General features: G+C 54.4%; 1 protein-coding gene across 1 annotated transcript; it reads left to right on the top strand.

Annotated features, from left to right (window-relative positions):
• Window positions 1–7,049: 7,049 nt before the first annotated feature.
• On the top strand, window positions 7,050–10,164 carry RABAC1 (Rab acceptor 1). Its single transcript, XM_004620705.2, has 5 exons — window positions 7,050–7,232; window positions 7,529–7,741; window positions 8,497–8,594; window positions 9,732–9,833; window positions 9,920–10,164. The coding sequence occupies exons 1-5, from the start codon at window positions 7,180–7,182 to the stop codon at window positions 10,006–10,008; spliced, it is 555 nt and encodes a 184-aa protein (XP_004620762.2). The 5' UTR covers window positions 7,050–7,179; the 3' UTR covers window positions 10,009–10,164.
• The last annotated feature ends 2,380 nt before the right edge of the window (window positions 10,165–12,544 follow it).

The following is a 12,544-nucleotide window of genomic DNA, read 5'->3' as shown; positions in this document are numbered from 1 at the left end:
TCTATGAGTGTTTTAATCCTTAAAAAGTGTTTTCCTAGAAATCAGAATCCTAAAGATGTCTCCTAGTTACTTTTTAATGTAAAGTGAACTTTTGCCCAGTGAATATATGTTGTAAGAACTTTAGTTGTGAGCATCTTTAAAACTTTTTGAAAATCTATAGAACTGATGTAATGCTTGTGAAATGGTACTGCAGAATAGTTTTGCCATGTTTTGTCCAAACTTGTTAGATCATGTTGTACCAATTTCAGTGAGTTTAAACTTGTGGGATGACTATATGTGTATGTCTTAAGTCAGAAAGATAACGTATGGAGATATCATCAGTGAGAAGTAGAAAAACAATTCTGTCAAAGTGTAGTTGGTTTTGGAATGGAAAAGTTACAGAACATAATGGATGTAAAGGAAGTTTGAGGTTCTTTTTTTTTTTTTTTTTTTTTTGCTTTTTGGGTCACACCCTGCGATGCACAGGGGTTACTCCTGGCTCTGCACTCAGGAATTACTCCTGGCGGTGTTAAGGTTCTTTTTTGAGGAAAAGAAACTGTAATCAATCTATATTGTTGTAAAAACTCCTTAAAGTGTATCTTCAGAATTGTTCTAGTATCCAGATTCCTGTTACAGTGCTCTTAAAATCAATATTTTCAACATGGAACTTGGAGTGTACGTGATTCTATGGCTAAGTTGAGAGATGAGCTAGCTAAGCGAAAGAGGGAGCGTGAGGCGCAAGGTTGGTTGAGAGATGGTTTAGCACGTCACCTTGGCTTACCACACTTGTGTCTGCCCTGGTTGGGCCAGTCATTTTACTATTGCTACTTGCAACACTTGGGCCATGTATTGTAAACCGCCTTGTTCAGATGATAAGAACCCGATTTGGGGTTGTGGTGATGCTCAGCCATGCAACAGATAAACTTGCAGACCCTTGACCAGGAGATGCGGCCAGGGTGCATGTGGCCATGGAAGGAGTGCATGAGTGTGCCACCTAGCCACCATGCAGGGAACAACGCTGGGTTGGAGAGCCAGGGATATGTGAGACCTCAGAGGAGAGGCAACCTAAGACAGGCCTGACCCTTAAGGTCCCAGCGTGAGGCTGTCGGGTGGCCCCTGGCATCTGGCTCTTATAAAACAAAAAGGGGGAGATGTTGGGGTCTCAGCAGCCAGTCTGAGACCCTGGCCAAATCCCCTGCCCTTAGAAGCAGGAGCAGGCTCTCTTCACAGGGGCCTAAGGCCCTGTGCCAGCACTCCACCCAGAAAGGTACCCTTGATTGAGGAGATAATGGGATGAAATTTGAAAGTCACCACTTGTCTGAGCTAACATACCCGACCTTGAGAAGTAGGAAACATAAATCATTAGCTAACATCTGTAAAGGGCCCAGCAAAGTGTTTACACCAAGAGTTGATAACCAGGTGTTCACAGTATCCAAGCCGCCCTAAAATTTTTTTATATAAATATCAGTGTGTGAGAGCTAATAAAATGAGAATTGTTAGGGCTGGAGCAATAGCACAGCGAGTGGGGCCTTTGCCTTGCACGCGGCCGACCCGGGTTTGATTCCCAGCATCCCATATGGTCCCCTGAGCACCGCCAGGAGTAGTTCCTGAGTGCATGAGCCAGGAGTAACCCCTGTGCAATGCCGGGTGTAACCCGAAAAGCAAAAAAAAAGAAGAGAGGATTGCTTGACCTCCAACTCTCCCCCCTTGGTGTAGTTCTTTCTCAGTGGTGGCGGTGGGGTGGCCTCGGTGCGCAGAGGGGCTGGGCAGAGGTTTCTCCCCCTCCCCCTCCCTCTCCTATAGGGAGTAAGTCCGGCTGCTTGAGGGATTATACTTCAGTTTGCCAGGGTCTACTGGCCAGGACCCTGACAATGTTCCACCTCCCCACTGCTCAGAACAAGTACTGGCATGGGTGGTGCAGAAGGGGTGAGTCATGGGGTACAGTTCCTTTGAGTTTCTACAAGGAAACCCCAGCGTGCTCAGAACACAAGTCACATTTCCCATGCTTGGCCAGGAGAGGAGGGAGCTGAACTTCTACTGCCGACACTCAGCGCTGGTGGCCAGAGCAATAGCACAGCAGGTAGGGTGTTTGCCTTGCACCCAGCCAACCCTGGGTTCGATCCCCAGCATCCCACATAGTCTCCTGAGCACCACCGGGGTAATTCCTGAGTGCAGAGCCAGAAGGAATCCTGAGCATCGCTGGGTGTGATGCAAAAAAGAAAACAAATATCCAAAACAAGCTGACACTTGGCCCTTCCTCTGGGGAGTTTTCCTGCTGGTCACATTGAAGGCGGCCTCATCACCGTGAGCCCTCACTCTGCTCCCCACCAATGCTAAACACTAACGATTCATCCACGGCATTCTTTAGACTTCCAGAACCCAGGTTGGGATGTAGAGAAACAACTGACCAGCCAGAGAGGTAGGACAGTGGGGAGGGCGCTTCTATTGCATGTAGCTAATCTGGGTTCAATCCCAGGGACCTCATAGCATCCCCTAAGCACCCCCACTGCCAGAAGTGATCCCTAAGCACAGAGCCAGGAGTAAACCCTAAGCACAGAACCCAGGTGTAGCTTCAAAAACAAAAACATCAAATAAAAATAGAGGGGCTGGAGCGATAGCACAGCGGGCAGGGCGTTTGCCTTGCATGTGGCCGACCCGGGTTCAATTCCCAGCATCCCATATAGTCCCCTGAGCACCGCCAGGAGTAATTCCTGATTGCATGAGCCAGGAGTAACCCCTAAGCATCGCTGGGTGTGACCCAAAAAGCAAAGCAAAAAAAAAAATAGATAAAAGGGGGAGAAACAAAGCTGACACAGAGGAAATAGAAATTCGCCCATCTGAGGTTCAGTCAGTTTCTTCTCCACTTTGGGATTTGCACCCTCACTCCTGCTAAGAGGGGGCCTTTCTGCCTCATGAGCCCCAGCTCCTTTGGCAGGGGCTATGTCCCCCATCCCCTTGGAATGCTGTCCCCCACAGCCACAAGGCCTCCCACAAAGCCTCTGGGCCCAAATCCCAAAGAGTTGTGGACCAGGGAAGAAAGCAGAAATAGAGTTCCCTGGGCCTCTCACCTGGGGATTCTCCACGACCCCCTGGTCTGGCCCCTGGAAGGAAGACCAGGCTGGGTACCACTTAAGAAACCCTGAACAGGGGCTGGAGTGATAGCACAGCGGGCAGGGCGTTTGCCTTGCACGTGGCCGACCCGGGTTCAATTCCCAGCATCACCTATGGTCCCTGAGCACGGCCAGGGGTAATTCCTGAGTGCAGAGCCAGGAATGACCCCTGAGCATCGCTGGGTGTGACCCAAAAAGCAAAAAAAAAAAAACAAAACAAAAAAGAAACGCTGAACAGTTCCTGAAACTCACTCGGAGGCAGGCCACTGTTTTGTTTTGCTTTGTGGGTCTTTCTTTTTTCTTTTCTTTTCTTTTCTTTTCTTTTCTTTTCTTTTCTTTTCTTTTCTCTTCTTTGCTTTTCAGGTCACACTCGTGGCTCTGCACTCAGGGATCACTGCTGGGGGTGCTCAAGGGACCATATGGGATGCCGGGGATCTAACCTGGGTCGGCTGTGTGCAAGGCAAGCACTGTCCCAGCTGTACTATGGTTCTGGCCCAGGGCAGCGCACTATTGACAAACAGACGCAGGGTTGTAAGAACCAGGAAACAACGTGGCCGTACCTCAGGCCAGCAACTCACTAGGACCAGGAAGGTCCAGCAGCCGGACACCGTCCCCGACACTGGCAGAGGCTCAGATCTAGCAATGAGCATTGGTTCTGACGTATTAATGCCAATAACGGTGGCTACCCCTGGCTGAGCAGTTTTATTTTCTTTTTATGGGGGGAAAAGGGATATCTGGGCCACACCCTAGTCCTGGCTCTGTGCTCAGGAGTGCCCCCTGGTGGTGCTAAGGCAACCATATGTGGTGTAAGAGATAGAACCCAAATCAGCCAAGCAAGTACCTGCTGTACTACCTCTCTGGTCCCCTGAACAGTTTTTGTTTGTTTGTTTATTTGTTTTAGGGCCACACCTGGAAAGGCTCAGGGGATAAAACCGCATGCAAGGGGGCTGGAGTGATAGCACAGCGGGTAGGGCGTTTACCTTGCACATGGCCGGCCGAGCCGGGTTCGATTCCCAGCATCCCATATAGTCCCCCGAGCACCGCCAGGAGTAATTCCTGAGTAAAGAGCCAGGAGTAACCCCTGTGCACCGCCGGGTGTGACCCAAAAAGCAAAACAAAACAAAACAAAACCCGCATGCAGGGCTCTACCCTCTGTACTATCTCTCTGGCCCCTCCCTGAACAATTTTAAAATATCACAAGATATTCAAATACTTTTCATGGACTGTGATGGAAGCAGCCCTCATCAGGAAGCACGGAGGTTCTGGGAAAAGAGGAGGCCCACACAGGCTAGATTTGTTCCTGTCAGACCACTCCAGAATCCCAGCTCTCTCAGCTACAACAACTCTGAAAAAAATCTCACTGCCAGGGTGATTTCTGAGTGCAGAGCTAGAAGTCCTGAGCACTTCCAGGTGTGACCTAAAAACCAAAGAGCAAAACAAAACAAAATATGTGGTCGGGGGCTGGAGGCCACAGAGATAGTACAACAGGTAAGGTCCCGGCCTTACACAAAACAAACTCTGGTTCTATCCCCAGTACCCCATATGTCCTCTGAACCTTGCCAGGAGTGATTCCAGAGCTTAGAGCCAAGAGTAAGCCCTGAGCACAGCTAGATAGAACCCCAAATCCTAAAAAAAAGGGAAAAAATACCAACCTTTTCTTTCTCATTCCCCCTCCTTTCTACCCCAAAGCAAAGCAGCCCCTTCTCTGTCACATTTATTCCTGGAAGCTCAAAGGTTAAGGGAAGTTTTTTTTTTTCTTTTTGGGTCACATCCGGCGATGCACAGGGGTTACTCCTGGCTCTGCGCTCAGGAATGACTCCTGGCGGTGCTCAGGGGACCATATGGGACGCTGAGAATCAAACCCAGGCCAGCCACGTGCAAGGCAAACGGCCTACCTGCTGTGCTATCTCTCCAGCCCCGGTTTAGGGAAGTTTGGTGCCTCCCCTCAAATATTCTGTCCAACAATCATGGCCTTCTCATGCTTTTTGCTTTGTTTTGACTTTGTTTTGTTTGGGGCTTACTCCTGTCTCTGTGCTCAGGGATCACCCCTGGTGGTGCTCAGGGGACCCTATGTAGTGCCAGGGATTGAACCTGTGTCAGCTGCATGCAAGGCCAGAACCCTGCCTGCTGGACTGTCCTTCTGGCTTAAACCTCTGCCCATTAAAAAGGAAAAGATTGGGGCTGGTGGGGCCGGAGCGATAGCACAGTGGGTAGGGCGTTTGCCTTGCACGCGGCCGACCCGGGTTCGATCCCCGGCATCCCATATGGTCCCCCAAGCACTGCCAGTAGTAATTCCTGAGTGCAAAGCCAGGAGTAACCCCTGAGCATCGCTGGGTGTGACCCAAAAAGAAAAAAAAAAAAAGATTGGGGCTGGAGCAATAGCACAGCGGGTAGGGCGTTTGCCTTGCATGCAGCCAACCCGGGTTCAATTCCCAGCATCCCATATGGTCCCCTGAGCACCGCCAGGAATAATTCCTGAGTGCATGAGCCAGGAGTAACCCCTGTGCAACGCCGGGTGTGACCCAAAAAGCAAAATAATAATAATAATTTTAAAAAATAAAATAAAAAGGAAAAGATCCAGGGCTGGAGCATAGTGCGGCGGGGGAGGGCACTTGCCTTGTATGCTGCCAACCAGGGTCCAATCCCCAGCATGCCAGAGGGTCCCCCGAGGCGGCCAGGAGTGATTCCTGAGTGCATTCAGGAGTAACCCCTGAGTATTGCTGGGCATGGCCAAACATAAATAAATCAAATAGAAAGGAATACATCCACCCTACTCTGCTGTTATCCCGCGACTCCAAATAAATCCCATTAGAGTTCAAAAAGAAAACTCAGGAACTGGAGTGATAGTACAGTGGGTAGGATGTTTGCCTTGCCCACAGCTAACCCAGGTTTGATCCCCAATATCACATATGGCTCCCAAGCACCACCAGGAATAATTCCTAAGTGCAGAGCCAGGAGTAACCCTGAGCATTACCAGGTGTGACTCCAAAAGACAAGAGGAGAAGGAGGAAGAAGAAAGAAAACTCAAAGGGCTGGAGAACATGCCTGACCAGCAGGCACCCTGAGTTCAATCTCCAACAACATATGCCCCCCAGCACCAACGGGGCGAATCTGCTGTCTATCTCCCTAACACAGGCATCAAATCACAGGTACTTAAGCCAAGTCTCACTAGAAGTGGGCCCCAAAGGCCTCTAAGCACTACTTGGTAGATGACTCCCAAAATAAAAATGTGGGACACTAGAGAGATGGGACATTAAGCAGGATGCTTGCCTTACACTCAGCAGACCTGGGTTCAATTTCCAGCATCCCACCGGTCCCCTGAGGCCCACCAGGAGCGGTCCCTACGCACAGGGTCAATAGTAAGCCCTGAGCACCGACAGATGTGGGCCCCCCCCAAATAAAACAGGGTCGGAGAGATAATACAGCGGTAGGGCGCTTCCCTTGCATGTGGCCAATCGGGGGTTCGATTCCCGGCATCCCGTATGGTCCCCTGCGCCCGCCAGGAGTGATTCCTGCGGGAAAATGCCAGGAGTAACCTCTGAGCATCCACAAATGTGCCCCTACCCCCAAACCAAACAAAAACAACAACAAATTCAAATTAGGAGTTTGAGAGAGCTCAGAGAGAAAGGGACATGCCTGGCATACCGCCAGCGGTCACTCCTGAGCACAGAGACCCTCAGCACCACGAGGTGTGCAAAACTCCTCCGCGCCCCCAAAAAGAATAAAAGCAAATTCGTGCACCCACCCTGAGCCTGCTGAACAAAACACTATACCGGGGTGTTTAATTGAGCCTAATTAGGCCCTTGGATATCAGACTTCCCACCAAGCCCCGGTTACAAACAACCTTCCACAACGCCAGCAGTGGCGTCACGCGACTACAGCTCCCAGCTGCTTTGCGAGTCGCGGGCGCCCACCCGCGACGCCGCCCGGACTACAACTCCCACAATGCACCGCGGTGGAACTACCGCCCCTAGCGGCTCCCGGGCGTCGCCACGTCGGCTCCGCAGGGCTAGGCCAGGCTCGGGCGGCGCCGGCGGAGTCGGCCGGGCCCGGGGGTCGTTACATCCGTGCGACCCGTTGCGACGCAGACATGGCGGCCGAGACGAGCCAGCAGGATGCCGAAGCGGAAGGGCTGAGCGCCAAGTGAGCGACGCGGCTCTAGATCCCCTGGTCCCCAGCCTCCAGCCCCGCTCTATCCTCGCATCCGAGAAAGCAGGGACCCCCCCCTCCCAAACCCCCCGACGCCAGAGTACAGTCCCTGGACCCCGGGGACTCCGGAGCCCGGGGCCGCCGCGCCCTCCTCCGCTGGGCTCCATGAACCCTCCCCCTCCACCCAAGACCCTGAGCCTGCTCCCCGCTTTGCCTTCTCGCCCGGGGGGGCAGGGGGGGTGGTCTGCTCCCCATCCCTGCCCCCCGCTGACCCGGGCCGCGTCCTGCAGGACGCTGCTGCCGAAACTGATCCCCGCCGGCGTGGGCCGCGAGTGGCTGGAGCAGCGGCGCGCCACCATCAGGCCTTGGGGCACCTTCGTGGACCAGCGGCGCTTCTCGCGGCCCCGCAACCTGGGCGAGCTGTGCCAGCGCCTCGTCCGCAATGTGGAGTTCTACCAGAGCAACTACGTGTTCGTGTTCCTGGGCCTCATCCTCTACTGCGTGTGAGAACTGGGCCCCCGCGCCGGCCCCACCCCCCACCGCCGCCTGTCCCCGCACCCCGGGCGCGCATCCCGCACGGGCCGCGCATCCTCCACTGGGGCGCGCATCCCGCACGGGCCGCGCGTTCTGCCCTCACGCAGCGGCCAGCCCTTCCTCTCACTGGCCACGCCTGGGTCCCTGGGAGGGTAGCGCTTCCAACTTCTCCTTTGGTTTTGTTGGTTTGGAGAGTCACACTGGACTGGACGGTGCTCCACTGTCACACCCGGAGATGCGTGGGGGCCCAGGCACTGCCGGGGGTCGAACCCCTGCCCCCTGGTGCAGAATAAGCTCAACCTTTCCAGTTATTCTTTTCCTCTGTGTGTGTGTGTGTGTGTGTGTGTGTGTGCGCGCGCGCGCGCGCCCACCACCCCAAGAATGAGCTCAGCCTCTGTGTGTGTGTCTGTGTGTCTGTATGTCTGTATGTCTGCCTGTCTGCAGCCTCCCTAGCAATGCTGGGAGCCCTGCAGCGGTGCCCCAGGGCTACTCCCAGGCTGTGGTGCCAGAGATTAAATCAAGTGCTCCAGCCCGAAGGGCTCTCTCCCCTGCCTTCTACCAGGGTTTTTAAAGGCACAGCCACATCAACTGGACCGAGATACAGTTTGACCAGATGTGATCTGGTCGTGCCTGGCCCCAGAAGTGTTCTGCATCCACCAATGAATTTCAGGGTCCCCTGACTGGCCCAGCCCCACCTGACGGGTGCCTCCCTGCTCTCCTCCAGGGTGACCTCCCCTATGCTGCTCGTGGCTCTGGCCGTCTTCTTCGGCGCCTGTTACATCCTCTACCTGCGCACCCTGCAGTCTAAATTTGTGCTTTTCGGTGAGATATTCCCACCCCTTAAAATCCCGCCGCCTGGCACCCACCTCAGCCCAAGCCTAAATCCAACCTCGGTCCCCCCAACCGGAACCCATAGAGCTCACACACGCAGACGTCCCCGCCCTGGCTCAGCCCCTGGGATTGCATTTCTCTTTCTCCCGGGAGACTCTCAGGAACTGACTCCCCATCCGGTGCGCCTGCCCCTTCAACTTCCCACTCCGCCCTAAACTGGCTGGAAATGGGAGCTGCTGATACTCCTCTTGGACGCCAGGTGGCGACATTGCCCCATCCTAGTTGTGTTCCATTCCCCTTCGCTGCCTGGGCTTGCAACTTTTCAGAGTGAAGATCTGTTTCGTGTCCCTTGGGAACTCAAGGGGGGCCTGAATCTAGAGGTAGAGGAGGAGTTAAAATCAGACAGGAGGTGCCAGGCCCTCGGGGGTCTGCAGGTTGTATGTTTGACAGGTGGGCTGGGTGCAGAGGTGGGACTCACCTGGCTACACTTGCTTTGACCACCTGTTGATGGGCAGATGCAACCTTATCTTCCGTGAGATGCCAGAAATCCCATTTTTCTGTCTGCCACAAATCAGCCTCTGGGGGCTGGAGTGATAGCACAACGGCTAGGGTGTTTGCCTTGCACGTGGCCGACCCAGGTTCGATTCCCAGCATCCCATATAGTCCCATAGCACCACCAGGAATAATTCCTGAGTGTAGAGCCAGGAGTAACCCCTGTGCATTGCCGGGTGTGACCCGAAAAAAAAAAGAGCCTCTGGCAGAACGCTGTCCAGACTCAAAAAACTGCATCCACGGGTCGGACTGGGTCCTTGGGCTGCCAGTTTGGGATACCGAGTCTCTGGGTGCAGATTGGAGAAGGAGGGACACCCCCCCCACACACTCACGGGGGACAGGAAGCCGGAGGACTTCCTGGAAGAAGTGGGTGGTAAGGTTGGGGGCAAGGCCTTCAGGATCTCTATATGGCTGGGCCTTTGGCATGAAGAGTTTGGATTCTAAACTCAGACCCCCAGACAGGAGGTGCCAGAAGGGGGCACTGTGGAAATCTGTGACTAGAAGGGGGACGGATAAAAAGCAGACCCGGGAGAAGAAACAGAGTGTGCCAGCCACCCCCATGTCCTCTCTCCCCAGGCCGTGAGGTGACCCCAGCCCATCAGTATGCACTGGCGGGGGGCGTCTCCTTTCCCTTCTTCTGGCTGGCAGGTGCAGGTTCAGCCGTCTTCTGGGTCCTGGGTGAGTTCTGGGCCTAGGGGGTGGGGCGGGGAGGGGCCCCCCCAGGGGTGGAGGGGTGGCCACGAACTGTTCCTTCTTCCCTGCAGGAGCCACCCTCGTGGTCATCGGCTCCCACGCTGCCTTCCACCAAATTGAGCCAGCAGATGGGGAGGAACTGCAGATGGAGCCTGTGTGAGGTGCCCCCCCCAGGACTAAACAGCACCCCCTCAAACCCTGCCCCCCCACCCCGGGACCCTGATGTCTCTACTGTCCCCACCTGAGGCCCCCGCCCCACCACCAGTGGGGCAAAGAGTCCAGCTTCAGAATTAAAACTGACCATTGTCATTCCGCATTTGTTCTCCAAGGCTCTTCCTGGGCTAAGGGGTGTAGGCTGGGGGGGTGCGGGGGGGGAGGGGGAGACTGCTGAGCCCCAGGTGTAGGGGCAGGGACCAGATGGGATAAAGAAGAAAAACATGGCCTGGGGGCCTAGAGCAGTGATAAAATGGGCAGGGCCCGGCCTTGCAGGCTGCTGACCAGATTCGATTTCCAGCACCCCAAATGGTTCCCTGAGCCCGTCCAGGAGTGATCCCGAGCACAGAGCCAGGAGTAAGCACAGCCAGGTGTGGCCATCCCCACCCCCAAAACAGCGACAGTCTCTCAGAAATGGGCAGAATCCCGCGTGCGCACGCACGTGGGGTGTGTGTGTGTGTGTGTGTGTGTGTGTGTGTGTGTGTGTGTGTAAGTGAGAGAGAGAAAAAAATGCTGACCTGGGGAAGCTCAGCTGAGACGCAGTGCCCAGGGTTTTTATTTTGAGGCAACCGAGTACACACCCCCTGTCTAGAATGCACCTGAACACCAGAGTCCTCCAGACACATAAACAATCTCGTTTGCATGGTTGGTTCAGAACTGTGACCCAGAATGCGCGCACACACACACACACACATACACACACACACACTGGTTGGTTCAGAACTGTGGCCTAGAATGCACACACACACACATACACACACACTGGTTGGTTCAGAACTGTGGCCCAGCACGCGCGCATACACACACACACACACACACATACCAGGGAGACAGCTCCAAGGGGTGGCACAGGCTTGACCTGCAGGAGCCTCACAGTCAGTCCCCCAGAACCTCATGGTCCCCTGAGCCACTGATCAATGAACAGGAAGACGCCCCCCCAACCCTCACCAGGAAATCCAACTCCCCAGCTGTGCAAGCAGGCCTCTCTGGATTAGGTGCTCTGCAGAGGGACTGCAGCGATAGCACAGCGGGTAGGGCGTTTGCAGGTAGGGTAGGCCAACCCGGGTTCAATTCCTCTGTCCCTTGGGGCTGGAGCGATAGCACAGCAGGTAGGACGTTTGCCTTGCACGTGGCCTACACGGGTTCGATCCCCGGCATCCCATATGGTTCTCCAAGCACTGCCAGGAGCAATTCCTGAGTGCAAAGCCAGGAGTAAGCCCTGAGCATTGCTGGGTGTGACCCAAAAAGCAAAAAAAAAAAAAAAAAAAACAATTACTCTGTCCCTCTCCGAGAGCCCCACAAGCCAAGCTACCGGCAAGCTACCGGCAAGCTACCGAGAATATCCCGGCAGAGCCTGGCAAGCTACCTGTGGCATATTCAGTATGCCAAAAACAGTAACAAGTCTCATGATGGAGACGTTACTGGTGCCTGCTCGAGCAAATCAATGCACAACAGGACAGCAGTGCTACAGGGCTACTCTGCAGAGAAGGTTCTGGAGTCAAGCTTCCAAGGCCTCCCTGCCGTGAATCTTGGGCCCAGCAGCCAAGTGACTGCAGAGTCCAGAAGAGGACACTGGAGGGGGACTGGGGGCGGGAAGGGAGGGGCGTGGTCAGGAAAAGGGCGTGTCTGGGAAGCGGGCCTTGTGGAGGGGAGGGGGGGCAGTCCTGGGCTTGGTTCCCCCCCACCCCATGCAAGCTTTTTCCTGGCCCGTGAAGGCTGCCCACCCCGTCATGTGGAAACACCCAGCACTGCACCGGAGAAGGGGGAGGCTCCAGGCCTGCGGCCACACGTGCTCTAGGAAGTCCTTTGCAGGACAAATGGGGGCTGGCACATAACCCAGTGGTACATCTCACCCCAGTGCCAAGGGTCCATCTCTAGTCCCCCCAAAACAAGCTCAGGGGCCAAAGCCTTTCCTCTGCAGAAAAGGCCACAGGAGGTTTAGTGGTTAAAAGGTGTGAAATATCTCAGGTGATGCACAGGGGAAGGGGGATGGGGGAAGGCAGGAGGGAGTGGGGAGGGGACTACTTGTTTTGTTTTTTCCTTTTTTTATTTTTTTGCCACATTCAGCAAAGCTCAGAGGTTACTCCCGGCTCTGTGCTCAGAAATCACTCCCAGCGGGCTCAGAGTTCTCAGAGTTCAGATGGGGTGTCACAGATGAACCTGGGTCAGTCGAGGGCAAGGCAAACTCCCTAAGGGCTGTGTTGCTTTGGCCCCTGGGAGCAAGGGTACTAGTACTTTGGCTGTACTAGTTTAAAGGATTATTTTCATTTGTTTATGTTATTTGGGTTTTTTGGGGGGTCACAGCCCGCAATGGTCAGGGGTTACTCCTGGCTGTACACTCAGGAGTCACTCCTGGCGGTGCTTGGGGGACAATATGGGATGCCAGGGACCAAATCCGGGTAGATGGCATGCAAGGTAAGTGCCCTCACTGCTGTACTATCTGGCCTGCACCTGTTTGGTTTTTGCTTTGTTTCTTTTGGGGG

The sequence above is a fragment of the Sorex araneus genome, chromosome 8 (genome assembly GCF_027595985.1).
Source record: "Sorex araneus isolate mSorAra2 chromosome 8, mSorAra2.pri, whole genome shotgun sequence".
In the NCBI taxonomy this organism is placed as follows: Eukaryota; Metazoa; Chordata; class Mammalia; order Eulipotyphla; family Soricidae; genus Sorex; species Sorex araneus.
Note: the sequence above shows the minus strand (reverse complement) of the source record. Positions and strands in the feature narration are given on the sequence as shown.